At 41.6% G+C, this 17,984-nt stretch overlaps 1 protein-coding gene across 5 annotated transcripts; it reads left to right on the forward strand.

Moving 5' to 3' along the window:
* Positions 1-521: 521 nt before the first annotated feature.
* Positions 522-13,961, forward strand: LOC308104902 (zinc finger protein 281-like). Of its 5 annotated transcripts, none has more exons than XM_080455537.1 (7): positions 522-670; positions 4,961-5,514; positions 5,840-5,944; positions 6,392-6,515; positions 7,569-7,652; positions 8,902-9,020; positions 9,616-13,961. In XM_080455537.1, the coding sequence occupies exons 2-7, from the start codon at positions 5,038-5,040 to the stop codon at positions 11,230-11,232; spliced, it is 2,526 nt and encodes an 841-aa protein (XP_080311663.1). In that variant the 5' UTR covers positions 522-670; positions 4,961-5,037; the 3' UTR covers positions 11,233-13,961. The 5 variants fall into 5 exon arrangements, with proteins under 5 accessions (XP_080311663.1, XP_080311661.1, XP_080311665.1 ...); XM_080455535.1 differs by having other exon boundaries at positions 6,392-6,514; positions 7,559-7,652; XM_080455539.1 differs by having other exon boundaries at positions 4,961-5,481.
* Positions 13,962-17,984: the final 4,023 nt, after the last annotated feature.

The raw sequence follows: 17,984 nt of genomic DNA on the forward strand, positions 1-17,984 counted from the left end.
CTGCTGTTACTAGGACGACAGTAGACGCGGTCTCAACTTGATCTGGTCTCCTTACAATTTGAAACAGGTGATCATCCTCACTGTCTGAAAAACATCTCCATTAATTCAAGGCTTCATGGGGTGTGTAATTGATATAAATACTTTTTTGTGTGAACTATTCCTTTAATAAAAGAAAAATCATACGTGTGTGTGTGTGTATGTATGTGCATATATATATGTATATATACACACACACACACACACACACACACACACACACACACACACACACAATAGCCTACTACTACTACTACTACAGTAGCCTACTAAGTACTAAATACACACACACACACACACACACACACACACACACACACACACACACACACACACACACACACACACACACAATAGCCTACTACTACAGTAGCCTACTAAACGCACACGCACACGCACACACACACGCTGCAGCAGCAAGCCTCTGCAGTCTGTCTCTTCTCACGACCCGTCCGCGGCTCTACTACTATTATTACCCACAATTCCCCGCGCCAGGGACAAGATGGAAGAAAGCAGCAGCGACCGCCGGAGGAGAACAATGTTTTGGCAATAAAAAGCCCCTCTCTAAGGCGGCGAGGAGCGAGGGAAGAAAACATAAACACGCACAATTGAGAACGACCGCGGCCATGCGCAGGTGAGTGGCGAATGAAAGTCACCTTTATTCCCGACTTTATGGCTGGAATGTGTCGAGTTTTGATGCAAAAAAAAAAAAACGCAAACTCAAAGCCTCCAGAGAAGCCAAGCATCATTGTTTCTTCTTTCGCACGAGCGGTCGCTCGGCTCGTGCCGGACCAAAAAAAGAACAGATCTCCAAGCTATCGACGCGTAGCGGAGTGACTTGTCGATGACTTGGAGATCTGTTCTTTTTTTTTGGTACGAGCGACACCGCCGTACCGTGGGGTATAAACGTGGCTGTAATGCGGGGTTTTTCAGTTGGAGGAGAGAGGAGCTATAAGCTAAGCTAACAGCAGGCTAACGATCAGCTAGCTCGTGGTGGTGGCAGCTTGTATTGTTGTTACGGGGGGAGCTTTATTAATACAAACCTTTCTCTCGACTCCCTAACCAAAAACAAACGAGTAGCGACGCCACTCGTGAAAATACATACATATTTATTTGGAATTGAGCAAAAGGGTCTCGTCCGACGGTGTGTATTGGTGTAATTAGCCTTTATAAACACAAGCCCAGTCCAGGGCTCTTTAAAAAGCTGTATCTTTTGCGGGGGAAGCAACAACAACAAGGTCGGGATGTAAAAAAAAAAAAGAAGTCTGAACGGAATGGTGATGTTTTATCGGTAAGTTTAAAATTATAACCTCGATAAATGGAGCCCGATGTGTAAACCAACCGCGCTATAATTATAACGTCAATAAATAGAGCAAAGCAGGCAGATTTGATTTCACGAGTCTCATCATCAAAGCTCTTGTGTGTGTGTGTGTCGTTGAATTGGCTTGGATCGATTCAGTTCTTTACGGTTTTTGTTTTGTTTTTGCTTTTTGGAAGTTATATTTAATTGGATGGTGATTTAGTTTTTCGTTTTTTTTAAATAATCTTTGGGTGCAGTGTTATTGTTTAGAGGAGCTCCTTCAACTGAACATTGCGCTTACAGGCAGTATATCGTTACAATAATAACGCTGGTCTGGAAACTGCAATTATGTGAATTGTGTTTATTTAGACGGGGCAGCTAATATTAATGAACACCACACATAACCGTGGAAATACAGCGGATTTAGTTAGAATGTAATTTCCATCCGTAGTCCCCATACAGAAAACAAGCAGCATCACTAAAAAGAGCGCATATAAACATCACCATAAGGGTACAAACGGAAGAGAAGAAAGAAAACTAGAAAAACCTACATTTTAGCTTATTTAAAAATGTTCACATGTTTGATTGTCCATGAGCCATCCCTTTAGAAGTGTTTAGTTAGTGTGAAAGAGTGTTTACATGTTAAATATGCCATTGGGCATCAAATGAACATTGGGTGTAATGATCGGTATTATTATGATTATGAACTACCAAATGGTTTTGCGCCGGGATCGTTAGCCTTAGCCGATTGTTTTGGACCAAGGACGCAGAATGGGGATGCATTGATTTCGTCTCATTCAGGCTAACTGGCTAGCTTGCTATGCTAACTAGCTGGCTAAGTAACGTTACTACTATGCATCACAAAAGCTCATCCGCTTTTGAAATTTCTATGTCGCCTAGTAGCCAAATGGTCGACACTTAAAACAATACATTCCCACACTTAACTGCGATGCACGTCCTGCTTAGATATAGTGTGTATCTAGAAAGATTTGACTGAAATCGCACGTATTAGATTTGACCTAGATATGGTTTGTTTTAGGCGAGTGTATTGAACCGTTTGATTTGCCTTAAACCAAAGCTCAGGCTTTTTTCCCCATCTTGGCTCTCACAAGCGAGATTGGAAGTGTTTTGTTTGGAAGGAATGAACGTGGTGAAGAAGAGAAACAGTCCAGTATGTAAAGCAGTAACATTTTTTTCATTAAGGGTAACATAAAATAACCGATCTTTGTTTGGCTACAATCCAAGTCCCATGTGATTACAAAATGTCGTAGGCAAACACGTGACGAGGACGTAATATTTCAAAGGCATCACTGAGCTTTTGCCATAATTATATTTAGAAAAGGCAGAAGTTTGACATTTCTTTCTTCCAAAGATTGTCTTGAAGTCATGGAATCCTCCTCATTGATGATGGATACGGATACAGGTGAACTTGGGCACTTTTAGGAAGTGGGCACTGGTGAACTGGGCACGTTTACAAAGTGGGCACTGGTGAACTGGGTACTTGAAGTGGGGGCCCATATCTTTGTATCTTTGTCAATCCCTTAAAGTCGGCCATACCAGCCCTGACAAAAAGGATAGTAATTTTATAATTAAAAAAAAGCCAGACGCCAGAGTTAAATAAAACATTATGCTTATTTTATTAAGCATCCTTTTAAGTGTAAAAAAAAAAGGCCAAGCGGGTGCTCACAAGAGATTAAAAAAAATCTTAAAAGTGTATTGAATGTGCTTCTAGGATCAGTGGGAATATAGACTTAAAAAGGAAGAGGAGATCCGAGCACTAAAACAATATAGAGGAGAGGAAGTAAAGTTAAAATAACATTTATTCTATAAAAATGCCAACATGATGCGACCGGTTAAGGTCTGACTCTTCATCAGGGCGAGACCTGATCCTTTAAGTGTACGTTTATCCATGACTGTGTGTATTTTGTTTGTTTTCAAACTGCTGTTTGTGTCATGAGAACACCACACAGAATCTGCACATACTGTACATGTATGAGCATGTGACAAATTATGTCTTTGAATTTGAATCTCAATCTTGCATTGTCCCAAATCACCTCTTTATAGCAGTTTGCATAAACAAAGAAGTAACAATGTTTGGTCCATGACATGATAATGATGTTTAGTGACTCAAGAATTGAGTGGTGGGGCACTCAACTGAATTTGGATAACTGTCCCATAACAGTCTTAAGGCTATTAATTCTAGGATGTGTGAATGACCTAGTTTAGCAGTAGTTGGTGAGGTAATAATTACCTATGGACACAACATTTCTCTGATGACTCCTTCTGTTCTAACACAATAGGCAGGGCAGCTGTTACTCTTGCTCGCTCTGATCCAACTTTTATAGCATGCCGGTGACCTAGTTGGGAGGTTAACCTTTTGGCATAGTTTGCTTATTTCTTTAATCTTTGTTGACCTATTGTGGATAAAGATTGAAACAGCCAGTAATGACAATGTCTTTGTTGTAAGCCCAGTCAAATCTAAAAAATCTGCATATTTATTTATTTATTCCCTTTCACTGTTTTATGTGCACCGTGAAGTAATCGTATTTCACAAATTGTCAGTTTTTGCTTGGGGATTGAAGTCCTCTGCCATTTATGTACAAAGGTCAACCCTTAAAAATGAAACGTGACTAAAATGTAGCTAAATGTGTTTGTAGTGAAACCAGTGAGTTAATCAAAATTTCGTGTGGGGTTGAATGATTTGGAAAACGTTTCCATTCACAATATAAATCAAGCTTAGTTCTGTCTGGCATTAGATACAGTCAACATATAAACTAATATTTAAAGGACCGTAACTATTACTGCATGTTTACCATATCAATATTTGTTTAATATTTTATGGTGATAAATGTACCATACAATGACCTGGCTAATATTCACATTCTCTCGACGAAGTCATCATGGGGTTTGAATTTCGTGCATGAAAGGATTTTTTCTCCTGTGACCACTGACTATGTTCAGCTAGATTTTTCAAATTGACCTGTGCCTTAAACTGCATTAAAACGATACTAATGTAATTTTTACTAAAAATAAAGTTGACTATCAAGCAAGTTTAAGCAAGTTTAAATTAATGGAAACCAATGCCTTCCTGGAAGGTAGGCAGTAATATAAATGATTACTTCTAGTCACTGGCTAAACATACAACATCTATGGTCTTTTACACGTGAGGGGTGACATTAAATTTGTACTTGATTTATGGACTACATATACATACATTTTGAACCCACCACTCACATGCAATTAACTTTAACCTATGTGATTTGAAAGTCAATTTGTTTTATTCGATTAATTGTTCAGCCCTAGTTTCCAGTAACTACACACCTGAACACCCTGCCTCACTGGTGTTACAGTTGGGTAAAGCCAATCAAATCATTAGTGGGTGACTGATAGGACGGTAGTAGTTGTCAGTTTAGGTTATCTAGTTGATAACTTTCTCTTAAAACAACAACATTCCCTTACTGCAGACACTTTTGTTTCATGGTGGTAATGACATTTTCTCTTTCCTTCAAGCTGTTTTTAGCATTTGGGCCCAGTGCAAAAATGGCTGCTATTTTAATTCATGTTTTAGTTTTATCCATCTGCATTTCTTTGTACTAAACTTGGAAATTCTCCCTTCTTTCTCAGGATATTCCTCCCCTGCATTTCTTTTTAGTCTTTCGTTCCACCCCTCTCACCCTCCTGCACCAAGTAAGAGCCCCACCATGAGTATTATCCAAGACAAACTAGGCAATGAGTTTCTGCGCAACGGTGGCATGGACCCCAACTTTGCGCCAGGCATGCTTATGTTCAGCCACCTGCCGCCCGTCACCAGCTTCACGCGACTGGCCACCCAGTCCGTCATGAGTGAGCTGCCACAGGAGATGATCCTGAAGAAAGAGCGAGATTCGCCCCCTGAACACCAGGGCAACATGGGGGGCTTCCTTCACGGCATGGGCATTAAGCAGGAGCGGCTGAGTGAGCTGGACTACCGCATGCCCCTTTACAGCGGAGGCGGAGGTGTCGGAGTAGGGGTGCACTGTGCTGGAGGGGGCGCTGGGAAAAGTGGCACTGATATGCTGGAAATGTCCTTTGGCAACCATCACAACCACCAGAACATGCTCCTGCACGACCTCAGCCTCAGCCATGTCCAGCCTCTTGGAGAACCGGTGAGAGACATGAGGGATGAGATTGTTGTTGTGGTAATTACTGTTATTGTTCTTAGAAGTACGTTTGACCCATTTAGTATTTTTGAGGCTCTGCCATATGTCATGGTCCTACGCCATGACATTTTGATAATAACTGCTAATGTTTCTAGGGGGGGTTTCTAGTTCTATTCTTCGAGTAGTTATATGGAGTCCGTATTAATGGTTGAAAGTATGCCTCTTGTGAATATGTCGATTGGCAAAAATAACACATTTCAGTTGGGCGGTTGAAAAAAACAGATTTTCAGTGATGAACACAGTTCGACAAAGTAGTAATTAGCCCTTAATCTGTGGTAAACTTTGTCTTTTGCCTCGTTCTCAGATGTCTGGAAGACCAGGTAAAGATCCCAAAGAGGCATCGGGTAGAAGAGGGCGGAAGAACAACGGAGAGGGGGGGAAAACCCGGCGGAAACGTGGAGATGCAAAGGTTGAAACCTTAACCATTTTAACTGATCTCAACAGATTTCCACCAGAAATGTATTTTTGGATAATGCAAGAGTTGAATTGAAATGGATTTTTTGCAGTGTTGATGTATTTTCCAACTTCCCAGAAATGTTTTTGATAATGACTTGATAAGCTACCTAATTATGTTTTGCGACCTTAAGTGGTTTGTCTAGGTGCGTTATTCTGCCATTTTTTATTTTACCCTTGAGTTTATTTAGACTTAGTATTTTAGATTTTGTTTTTATTATTTACAATTTTGTGAAAGCTCAAAGTACAATAATTTAACTCGACTGCAATGTTTCTACAAGCTGTCTTATGTGTGTATGACAATATACACCACTGAATGTAGGTAAAAGTGGAATGGCTAGCGAAATGGTGAATCTGTTTTTGGACAAATTCTGACAAAAGACTTATATATATTCTCCCATAGGCCATGATGTTGGATCCAGATGGGGCCTGCCTGTCTCCCAACTCCAAACCACACATCTGCGAGCACTGCAATGCTGCTTTCCGCAGCTCGTACCACCTGCGTAGACATGTGCTAATACACACAGGTGAGGAGCTCTTGGTGCCTTTGGGCTATTCACAGCCACAGTTTCTATTTTCCCAGCATTGAGTTTGAGCTTAGCCATCACAGATGAAAAATGTGCTTCAATTACCTTCATTAACAAGACCCTGTCTATTGTTTTACATGGCATTAAACATGGCGTCAGTCCTAAGGAACTGACAAATCAATATTTTAATTAGAGTATTGCCATGTTACAACTCTGATTAGTAACGTTGAAATATGCAGCCATAGTCAGTGATTGGAAATGGTTGTGTTACTGAATGGGACAGAGGAGTTATATTAAGCCTAATGCGCCATCATCTGGATTTATTTCTGCCAGAATAGTTTCCAGCACTAAAGACAGACCTTATATAAAAAGACCTTATGTAAAATCAGACAAAGACTGAACCTAGGGAATGAGTCAGTTATGAGTCATGGATTTCAGGACGTATTAGTCAATCCCTTTGCTGGGAATTATACACATGGCTCTTTGAACTTGATGTCGGCTTGGATGCCGCAAGTCATTCCCTTGGTTTGTCATAATTGCTCTTAATAAATGTAACTTGCATGTGACACACGTCTATGCAATCTGAATTCCTCAATTACAACTCTTTATAGTCTGCTACCCCGACCCCAGCTTTTTCTTGTGTACTTGTGTAGTCTACAATTGCCATACATGAAAATATTACTTTTCAAAAGGTGGTGATTTCTTATTTGCCAAAGAGTAATTTCATATATGACTGTACATTACAGTCATTCTACAGTCATTCTTAACTCTCGGCCTGGGGACCCAGACTATTAAAAAAAAAAAGTTTTTAATGCTACCACCTAACTTAGTCCCAGATTAGATGAAAACAAAAAGTATGCGTAGTCTGGACCAAATTTGAGATTCATAACAAGTAGATCATTAAGTGTCAGCTCAATAGAAAAAGCTGGGTGACACATTTGGCGTTTGATACATTATCAGACGTACACGGTCATCATCTGTGATGCTGGGCTCTAGCCAGGCTGACGATTAATTAATGTGGTGAGTGTGTGATTTGTACTCTTGATCGCACAGGTGAGAGGCCTTTCCGATGCAGTCAGTGTAACATGAGCTTCATTCAGAAGTACCTGCTGCAGCGGCATGAAAAGATCCATAGCGGTAAGTCCCTGTGCTTCAGAACTGGTTGACATTTTAGGGGTTAAGAGTGGGCAAGGTATGCCTTCAACGGGCCACTTTGCTGTTGGTGCACATTAGCCCCCTTTCAACCACGGAACTACATACTACATTTTAACTCCTTGATTCCTATATTGCGTTTATATTTCGACTGCCTTCTGGTAGCTGTAAGGTAGCCAAATTAGGATGAAGCACCTAATTTAGTACGACAGTCAGGCAATGAGACGTTACTTCTGCGTATGATGAGATAGAATACTGCAACAACACAACAGAAGATGTTTCTTTACTGTTGATATTTTACTGTGATATTTGAATGTTAACTGGAACTATGTAATTCATTTTATGTGCAAATAGCCTAGCAAATGAATGTGATGTAAAAATACATTAACATATCGGTCATATTTGTGTTCAAGATAATTTATATTCACATTGTGTGTTTGTGTCCTTCCAGGATATAATGTGAATACAAACAAACAATTACCGGTAGACCTTATAAGTCAAGTTAGTTAACAGTGCGCTGAACCCTATTAGGAGAAACATTTATTCAATCTATAGACATATTCAATTTAAATATGCCATATTTGCCAAGTGAGACCTACCTCCAATAATTCCAGAACCATAATTTAAGAGGTTTAGTACAACCTTGAGAGCAGGGGATTTTTTTTGCCCCAGGAACCACAATGGAGCTATGTTCTAGTGTTCAAAAAAAGAGAAAAGTTCCTAGAACCAGCAAAAGTTCCTGTCTTTGAAAAGGGGCTATTGCTTGCTCAGGGGAATGTATCAAACTGGCCTTTGGTTAGGCCAGGCTGCCCTCCCATTTGCCACAGAATCGGTTTATCTATGGATTTGTTAAGTGATCTCCAGCCTTGAAGCCTCACCATGTAACTTTTTTTAATGAACAAAATGTAAATTTGTCCAATCTGTATGGTAGAGTATGTTAATACACTATAACTTATACATTTGGTGTGGTTGTATTTTGTCTCCTTGCTCTTCTATTGAGACATTTAGATCGTGTCAAAGATCATGTCTCACCTAGACACAGGATCTGACATGAATTTTGACCTAATGGTCAAGATTCAATTTATCCCCCGAACGAGCAGGTCGGGGGATAAATTGAATTAGCTCAATGTCAAAAATTTCAGCACTTGTGCAGGAAACCGGGTTCAAATCTGGGGTAGAAGAGGAAAGTTACATAGTGCTGCTTTAACATGGTCTGCTGTCCCTTTTTCTGTAGGGGAGAAGCCTTTCAGCTGTGACGAGTGTAACATGCGCTTTATTCAGAAGTATCACATGGAACGGCACAAAAGGACTCACAGTGGAGAGAAGCCATATCGATGCGACACATGCCAACAGGTAAGCAATGTCAAGTGACATCACGTTGATATCTACTATCATTTTCAGTGTTCAGTGTATGTAATAATTTCTATTCTCACATGCTAATAATTTAAATGTAGTATTGGTGAGGGCCTCCAGTTCAACAGCCCTGTCTCTCTATGCCTGCCCGCTGGCCCTTGACATTTAGAAATAAATGGTCTCTCTTTACAATGAATGAATATTGGTTGGATTGGCTCCTCCTCAAATCTTTGTGTTGTATTAATGTAGGGCCTCTGGGACATTTATCCTGCTGCCAGGAACCTTTTGTTGGGAATAATGACTTGATATATGTGTATATATAAGCAGTGTTGTAATCTCACGTGTAATATATATTTAAAAACAAAGGATGAATAAGACAAAGTAACATTTCTTACATTATAGTTATAGATGTTTTCATCTGTTGCGTTCAGATGAGCAGATGAGTACAGCATGTGTCTGGACACACCAACATTACACCACCTCATCAAGGCACATTATGAGTTCTCTATCCATCTAGCACAAAGAAATTAACCTAAATTCTCTGTCTCATCTTTCTAATCTTCCTCCTCTCTGTCTCTGCCTATATTCTTTTCAGTTTTTCTCTAGAACAGACCGGTTACTGAAGCACAAGCGGACTTGTGGAGAAGCCATAAGGAAGGGACTGGACCCCAGCATGCTGGAGCTTAGCGAGGCAGAGCTCGGCCACGGCAGCTATTCACTCACTCAGGGAAACGCCACTGCCTCTGGACGCAAGAAGACAAAGTCGGGCGAGCGCAAGAGGAAGAAGAATGCCGCAGCAGCACCGGTAGAGGGCCCATCATCTGGGACGATGGCCCTGCAGGACTTCAACATGGAGCACCCGACAGGCTCCGCCTCCACCATGCATGGACGCACTCCCAAACTCGTCTTCAAAAAGGCTGGGCGCAAGGGCCTGGACAAGGGCCTCCTCTCCCTGGAAGATGGTGCAGAGTCATCGACCTCGCTCCATGGGCAGAAGCTGCTCTCCCAGAAGCCTGGCTCCATGGACCATGTGGGAGGCTCAGGCCTGGACAACATGGGACTCCTCCAGGGTTCTGGGGGCTCCAAGCAGGGGCCCACCACCACCAGCAGCAACTATGATGATGCAATGCAGTTTGTGAAGAAGCGGCGCTACCTCCATGCAGCCAACAATGACTATGGGAGCGTCTCGTTGCATATGGCACCCCAGGGTAACGGTGTCATCCAGGGCTCTCTGGGGCCCGAGCCCACGCTAGCAATGCTGGACTCCTCGCCGCTGGACCTCAAGCACGACAAGTCGGGCATCCCTGACGAGGTGCTGCAGAGTCTGCTGGACCATTACGCGCACAAGGCTGAGGCGTCGCACCACCATGACGTGAGCTTTGACCTATCAGACCACCCACACCACGTTGACCTTCAGCCGGCCGCGCCAGTCACACCTGAGCTGGAAGATGACTCGCCCAATGGTGGCGATAAGACGGCAGTGATGAGCGAGTACTCCAAGTTCCTGCTCCAGGCCCTGGAACGCACCAGCCACAGTGGACCGTTCCCCAGCTTGGGCCACAGTGGTCCCTTCCCTGTCCAGCTCTTGTCTAGCAGCTCCAGCCCCACTGGCCCCCTCTTCTCCGACAAGCATATCTACACCACGTCCCCGCTGGAGTGTGGCTACCCGCCCGCCGTCTCCTCTCCTCTGCCCATCGTCACCACATCCACGTCCTCGTCCTCCTCCTCCAAGTCCCACTATGGCATGCTAGTGGGCTCTCCTTCCCAACCAGGCTACCACCTGGGCATGGAAACCACCAGCCACCAGCAGCTCACCCCGTCTCAGGAGCTGACCGAGCAGCTGGAGAAGCAGCACTCCCCTGGTGCCTTCAGCCTACCTCCCCAGGACCTGACTGCCCAGGGAGATGGCCCCAAGGCACAGCAGGCCAAGGCCAGTGGAAGCAATGCACCCGCCAATGGCTCCAACTATCCAGACCTGTCCCCGCTAGACCCCCCCAAGGAGGCCTCGTACCAGATCGAGAACTTCGCCCAGGCCTTTGGGTTCAAGTCGGGCCGCCGCACCCCTCTGAGCTACAGTGATCCTGGGGCGGAGGTCGACCACCGAATACGGACTCCAGTGTCAGAATTCTCAGGGTATACCAGTTTGTTAGCTGACGTTGGTGAGCCAGTAAGTACAGGATCGAAAACCCCGACAAGCCAAAGTTACAGATAAGGGTCAAACGAGGTGGGCCCAGTTGGGGGGCCGATCTATTACTGTCCATGCTGTCCCTATACCCATCTTAATTTTGCTCATGTAGCGAGGTCGCATTTTTTAAACACTGCCATTAAATGTTGATATGAATACTCTACCAGGGAGGGTCTTCCAAGGCCTCAAATGCAATTTTTTAAAATATTCTCATTTTTTTATGTATTCAGTCTCTTGATTTCTGTTTAGAGTAGTGGGTATGAACATAAACCGTAGATTTAAATGTAATTTAAAGAAGTTAGAGGGTAGCTATGAACGTGCGTGATTTATTTTTTTCCTCTCTCCCTTGTGTTTTACCAATCATCATACCGTTGTAAAGTAATAATGAATGATGTTGATAACTTCAATAATGACATTTGTGGCAGGGAAAGGCCCAGAATTCAAATGGCAAAAAAAGTATATATTGTCTGTTACAAGAAACGTATTATCTCAGGAAATAGGCAAAATTGTGTAATAAGACTTTGTATTAAGAGATGCAATGAGCACACTTTCTACAGGTGTACTTTGTGGCTACAAAGCTTTTTTTTATTATCTTCAGAACAAAACAATGAGTTACAAGATCTTCCGGTTTCTACTACATTTAGCTTTGTCGAGATTATGGTACTATTGTCAATGTGAAGACATCCGCTGAAATGTTCTGTCATATAAGGCCACACATATATACTGTATACTTGAGGTAATATGGTTTGTTGTGGTTCTTAACCCACACAATATGTTTGGTACACCAAGGGAGGAAATTTAAATCTGACGACTTCTGCTCATCAGTTAATGAAACCTGCCTAACCATGCACTCCGTAAGGTTGTGCTTGTGAGTGGCCCGTGTCAGATTTGGCCATGGCAAACTACATGTATTCAAACTTCTCATTCAGGTCAATGGTACATAGGCATCATGGCTCTCTGTCTTTAAGCCTGATATACACTTACTCGTACAGTGGTGTCCCACTCCAAAAATACAAGCTCAGTTCGTCGCAATGTGTTGTGAGCGTGTAGTTTGGCTGTTTCTGGTGCCGCTATACAACTAAGAATAAATTGGGTATACTGTAAGAATGCAGCGGACACCAGTCCTCCTTGTTCTAATCTCTTCATGATACTGATCAAGACTTTTTCCCACTTTTCTACTCTTATAATATAATTATATAATTTATAATTATTATAAATATATAATTATATTAATGCCATTACTGTTCCTCTTTTGTTTTTGTCAATGGAATCAAACAAGCACTTTCTAAACAACTCATTGAATACAACAACAAACCCTTTCAAATCGCATATGTGACAAAAGTGATTATTATGATTATTGTTATTTTAAGAGGAGAAAACTGTGAACGGGCTGGGTGGGAAGGGTGGGTGGGTTAGATATGGGCTGACTAGGCATGAACGTGGGCATTTAGATGTATTTTGTTGGTATTTCAAGGGTGGTTGCAAAGGATGGATGTTTGCTTATTTTTTATTTTTTTGGGACGGTTTGTCAGGTGATGTACAAAGATTTGCCATAATTTTGTTATACAATGTTCTGAGAGTACCTCTTTGTATTTATGTTGTCTTGAGAGAGGTGCTAATATGCTGGAACTGTTTGTTTTTAACCCCACTGTTGAAAATGATGACTGCTGGATGCATACCCAAACCCTTTTATTTATTCTTGACTAGCAACAAAACCCGGCAACAGATGTTTTTGCAACTATCCCCACAACCCCTCCAATCCCCTAAAAAAAGAAAAGGAAAAAAAAAAAGAATCTTTCAACTCCACAGAAGTACGAATCACAAAGAATGACTTCAGTGATACATTCTGAAAAGTTGCGGTATATACCCCCCCCCCCCCCCCCCCCCATGCAGTCCTGCACTCGCAAGAATAAACAATGGCCTTCTTTGTCTTCCGTGGCTAAAGCCATTCTGTCCCGGCAGCCAGGGTTGATATTTAATTTAGTTCATTTCCTGTGAGCCCCCCCCCCCCCCTTTCCTATGTCTGTGAGCTCCACAGCCAAGAGACTTTGAAGCTGCTCAGATTGCAGGGAACAAAGACTGACTGACCGGCCACTTCGCTCGAAACACACAAACTATGCTTTTAAAGGAAAAAAATAAAGTGTTTGAGAGATGGAGATGTGAAAAAAACAATAGGATTGACCTAAAAATACCTCATATCACTGAAGCGTAAGAAAGCAGGGACACGCGTTTCATGTATGTAGTCGAAATAATTGTAGTATAGGTTCGACATATTGTATAATCCTGTAACACGGCCTGTGTTTACAATTATAGAGCAATTGACTCGATGAAATGCAAATGTATTCTTATTTTTAATTTTATTTTTTTGTCTGTAAAAGCATTCACGCCAAGCAGTGTTGCATTCTAGATGCCTCATAGTACATTCATTTTTCACGTTATATCCCTTCTTTTTGTTAATTGCCATAATGTGTTTTGATATGATCTCTAGAAGGATATTGTTTACAAAAATGTACAAAAACACTAAAAATGTGTGTTTTATTTTTATTTTATTTTTTGTCTCTGATATGCATGATATGAATTTTTTGTATGGCTTTTTTCTGACCGTCACCTCAACACCAAATTTTGTAGCAAAAGCCTCCCAATCCCAATGTCTTACGTGTCCTAGACCCCTTGTGATATGGTTTCCAGGGCTGTACCGGTTAAGTTTATAAACGGATTAGAGAAGCCAATAAAACATTTTTTTGTTACAAAAGATATTCAAGTGTTTATTTTATTGTCCTTCACAAGAATAAATGCAGCAACTTAATTCTAACTGTCACCAACTCACTAAAATTGATGACTTAATGCTATGTGCACAATGATGAGACAATGATGAAGCAACTTTTTTGCTGATCCCAAACTAATCGTTATAGGCAGGTAAGGAGTAATGGCAAAGGTTCTTCTATAGTTGGCGTCTGATTATTCTTAATTAAATTCTCCCCTTGATTTTCAGCCAGTGATCTCTGACTGCCTTACAGATGCTACAACTTTTCAGCTGTTCTGTTGCCTGGTGTCCTGAACATTCTACCCTGCCTTATGGCCTTGAAGTGAGTATGATTTGATGTTGATTGGCTGCACAGTGGACCATGTGTACATGATAATGACAGATGACCATTGTAATGGGGGAGGGACTGTTTCAAAGAAGAGCATGAACTCATGGAGAGAGCAATAAGGTTTGAAGCTTCTGCACTTGATAAATACGAGGACATTTAGTTAAACGCAGTCAACAGTAGACAGGTCACAGCAGATACAATCCATTACAGTTGAAAACGTAATGGAATACAATGATAGTTAGCCAGTTGCAATAACTGTTGTAGGCCTATCATGTAAATATTGCTCATAGTTTTGTAGTATATATTTTTTTCTATCCATTACTGACCTCAAATGACCTTTTTAAAGGATGGGATACACACACAGACACACACCACTGTGTGTGTGTTTATATATATATATATATATATATATATATATATATATATATATATATATATATATATTAAAAAAAAAAAAAACTTTATTTAGACGGTACAAATACCTGACTATACTTTTACACCAACAATTTTACCTGACATAAAGAACTATTGAATAAACCGGAGACTTTATCTCATTGTTATAGACTTGGTTGTACGCCAAATGGCAAAAGTAGCAGATCTACTGCACATGCTCAGAACGTTGTAATGTGAGCTTGTAGATGTGCTATTTCAGACTATTCTGACATGCCCGGAACAGGGATGCTAGGGTTCATGCAGCTAATGTAGGCCAAGTTATTTAAGTTGACCAAATTAAGCCTACAGGGGGCAGTATGGGTCTGGGAAAGGCCTTGCTCATTGTGTTGAGATGGATACTGCTTTATAGCTTATGTCCAATCTCTTCTTAATGACTTCTCCCCATTTCTGCTTCAGTAACCGCTCTGTTCATTGAAAAAAGAATAAACAATGAGTTCAGACAGAGTGGAGGAACATTAGAATTATAAGACAAATAATTTAGGTCATTTTTCTTGTGCTGAGAAATCTTTTCAACCATCCATTGCAATTTGGATAGAAATGTGAATATTCAGTTATCTAAACATAATTTGCAATTAACAGGTGGATTAAGTAAATCAATAGCCTGTGCTTGCCTAATTTCTATTGGGTAACTTCATGTTTTTTCACAGTGCTTTTTAGTTACCTGTAATTCAGGTGTGTGTGTGTGTGTGTACATACATACACACTACTTTTTCTTTCACCAACCAATCCTGTTACTGTATGCGTATGAATATGACTTACTTACTTGTACACATCATACGTAAACAGGAGATAGACTCCTGACCTATGGGGCCGGGCCACATGGCTCTGGAACCGCTGGTTCCCGAAGCTACTAATTTATGGATATCATAGCTCTATAAATAGTTCTGCAGCCTTGTATCATTTTCCAAATGCCCCCCTTTCTCTCTCCCTCTCTCTGTCTCTCTCTCTCTAATTTGGCAAAGCATCACATTCCAAGGGATGTCTGTGGGATAAAACCTTTGGTCGTGCTATCTTATCTGTGCTGTGTGGCTTCTGCAGTTGATCAGAAATGCTATAAAAAGGGCACATTTATGAGAGGCTTAAACATAATTACTGACAAAGTTAGACAGCGTAAGAAAAAGAGCACATCAGTTTAAACTTAAGTTGATACATTATATAGAAATTCAACCCATACGATATCGATACCTATTAGCCTATGTTGGTTTGCACATAGATGCATTTACTGTTGTTTAAGTGTGAAGCAAATATTTTCCTTTCCATTCGTTTCCCTTGACATTCCTCCCCTTTACATCAAGGGGATTGCTAAATCTTGTCATACCAGGAAATAGTTTGTCATGGGTCCTCTGAACTGATCTAGCAAAATACAAAACAAAAAACTGTCACACAAAACCATAGTCTTCTCCTGGCCTGTAGGCCTGGCGAATACAACAAATAGGACTCTTATGTTATATCCCAGGAGCCACATTTAGTTCCATAGTCAAAGTGTGGTCCAGGAACCCTCCCAGGGGTCCTTGTGGGTAACGGGGGGTCGCCAGCAAATTTGCTAATATAGCATCAAAATCAGTTTAACCACTTGAACCCTATTGGCTATTTTCAAAAAATCAAAGAAATGTGAAAAACATTTTCACACACAATATTTTCAGATACGGGTCTGCGGTCCTTGACATGAAAACATTTGAGAACCACTGTTTGTGAAATGCCATTTTTACCTGTATGTTTTGCCAAGCAATTGTTATGTGCGTTTCCCCTCTACTGACCTTAGGGTGGGTGCAATTTAACTTTAAATGTGAAGAGGGTCATTTCTGTCATCCACTGGTGACTAGGCCTGTCACAAATATTAACATATGATATTCGTCATAACTGTTAACATGATATGCTATGGCACCAGCTAATGGGGATCCGTAATAAAATCTAATCAAATTATGAAAAATGTTCAATGTTTCAAACATTTCCCAAAAATAACTGAAATAGCAGACCTACAAGCTCACAACACGCTCACAACACGCCACTCGTGACGTGTTGTGAGCTTGTAGATCGGCTATTTCCGCTATTTAAAAAGGTTCAGTCATTTCTTTGTATATTTAAGTTACTTGTCATATAAGTATGCCCAATTTTTGTTTATGAAGCATAAAATCCAAACAGAAATGTGATTTTTTTTATTTGTATGTTCCAATGTTCAAAGCCAAAAACACATAGTTAATCGCAATTGATGACAATTCATTGTCAAGTTAAAATTACTGATAGTGACAGCCCTACTGTTGGCAAAACCAGCGCTACACGCTTGGGTGGCGCAGCCCGCCACCACGGAGGTTGTGGGTTTGAAGCCACCGGGGTTGCATCTGGCTTTGAAGGGCGTCTATGCGTACACAATTGGCCCGTGTTCGGGGGAGGGAAGCCGGGTGATATTGGTCATTGCACGTACCCCTACGGGCTGGGGTGGCACCTGTCAGCAGGGAGTGTGGGGGCGCGTCCTTACATAGTCTATACCAGTTGTGCGTGATTGGCCAATACGCTTGTGCAAGGACGCGCTGTGATTGGCCAGTAGCCACTTTGAGTGACAGTTGGGGCAAACGCTCTCACCAAGACATGATTTGCTATTCTGTCCCTATCGGTACATAACTCGAACGGCGCTGAGTCGGCCCAAGCGAACTTCGCAACGTTCGTCACGGCAACTCGCTCGCTTTAGCTCGCTCGGTGGTGCCTCACGTGGCTCAAGTTCGCTTGAGACGGCACGCCTCCGTCGCAGTCCAAAACTATACGGGCTAAAGAAGTAGCCCGCAGTCGTTGTAGGCAGAGGCACTTCCGCCTTGGCCACAGAAGGGGGCGTGTTTATAGCACAACTGGTTTAGACTTTGTAATGTCGCGTGTTGGGCGGGAGGAGTAGGACGAAGGCCCTACGTCCTCCTGGTGGGGGATCCTCACAGTCAGTAGTATACAACAGCAGTCACACAGAAATGTTTGTGGGGATGAATTAATTGGCATAATGACTAAATTGGAGAGAAAGGGGGGGTAAAAAAATATTGTCAACTCAAAATTTTAGAAGAATAAAAAACAGCGCTACAAGTGAACTGTGTTGCAACTCTAATCGCAATAACCATTAAAATACCTGATTGCATGGACATTTGGAGAGTGTTGGGTGCAGCTCAGACATGTCTGTACCTGATGTACAACACTGCTTTGGACTTTGTTACGGTTATAAGACATGATGGCAGTTAAGCGGTAGTATACTGTAAA

Source organism: Gymnoscopelus braueri (genome assembly GCF_963280865.1).
Source record: "Gymnoscopelus braueri genome assembly, chromosome: 17".
NCBI lineage: Eukaryota > Metazoa > Chordata > Actinopteri > Myctophiformes > Myctophidae > Gymnoscopelus > Gymnoscopelus braueri.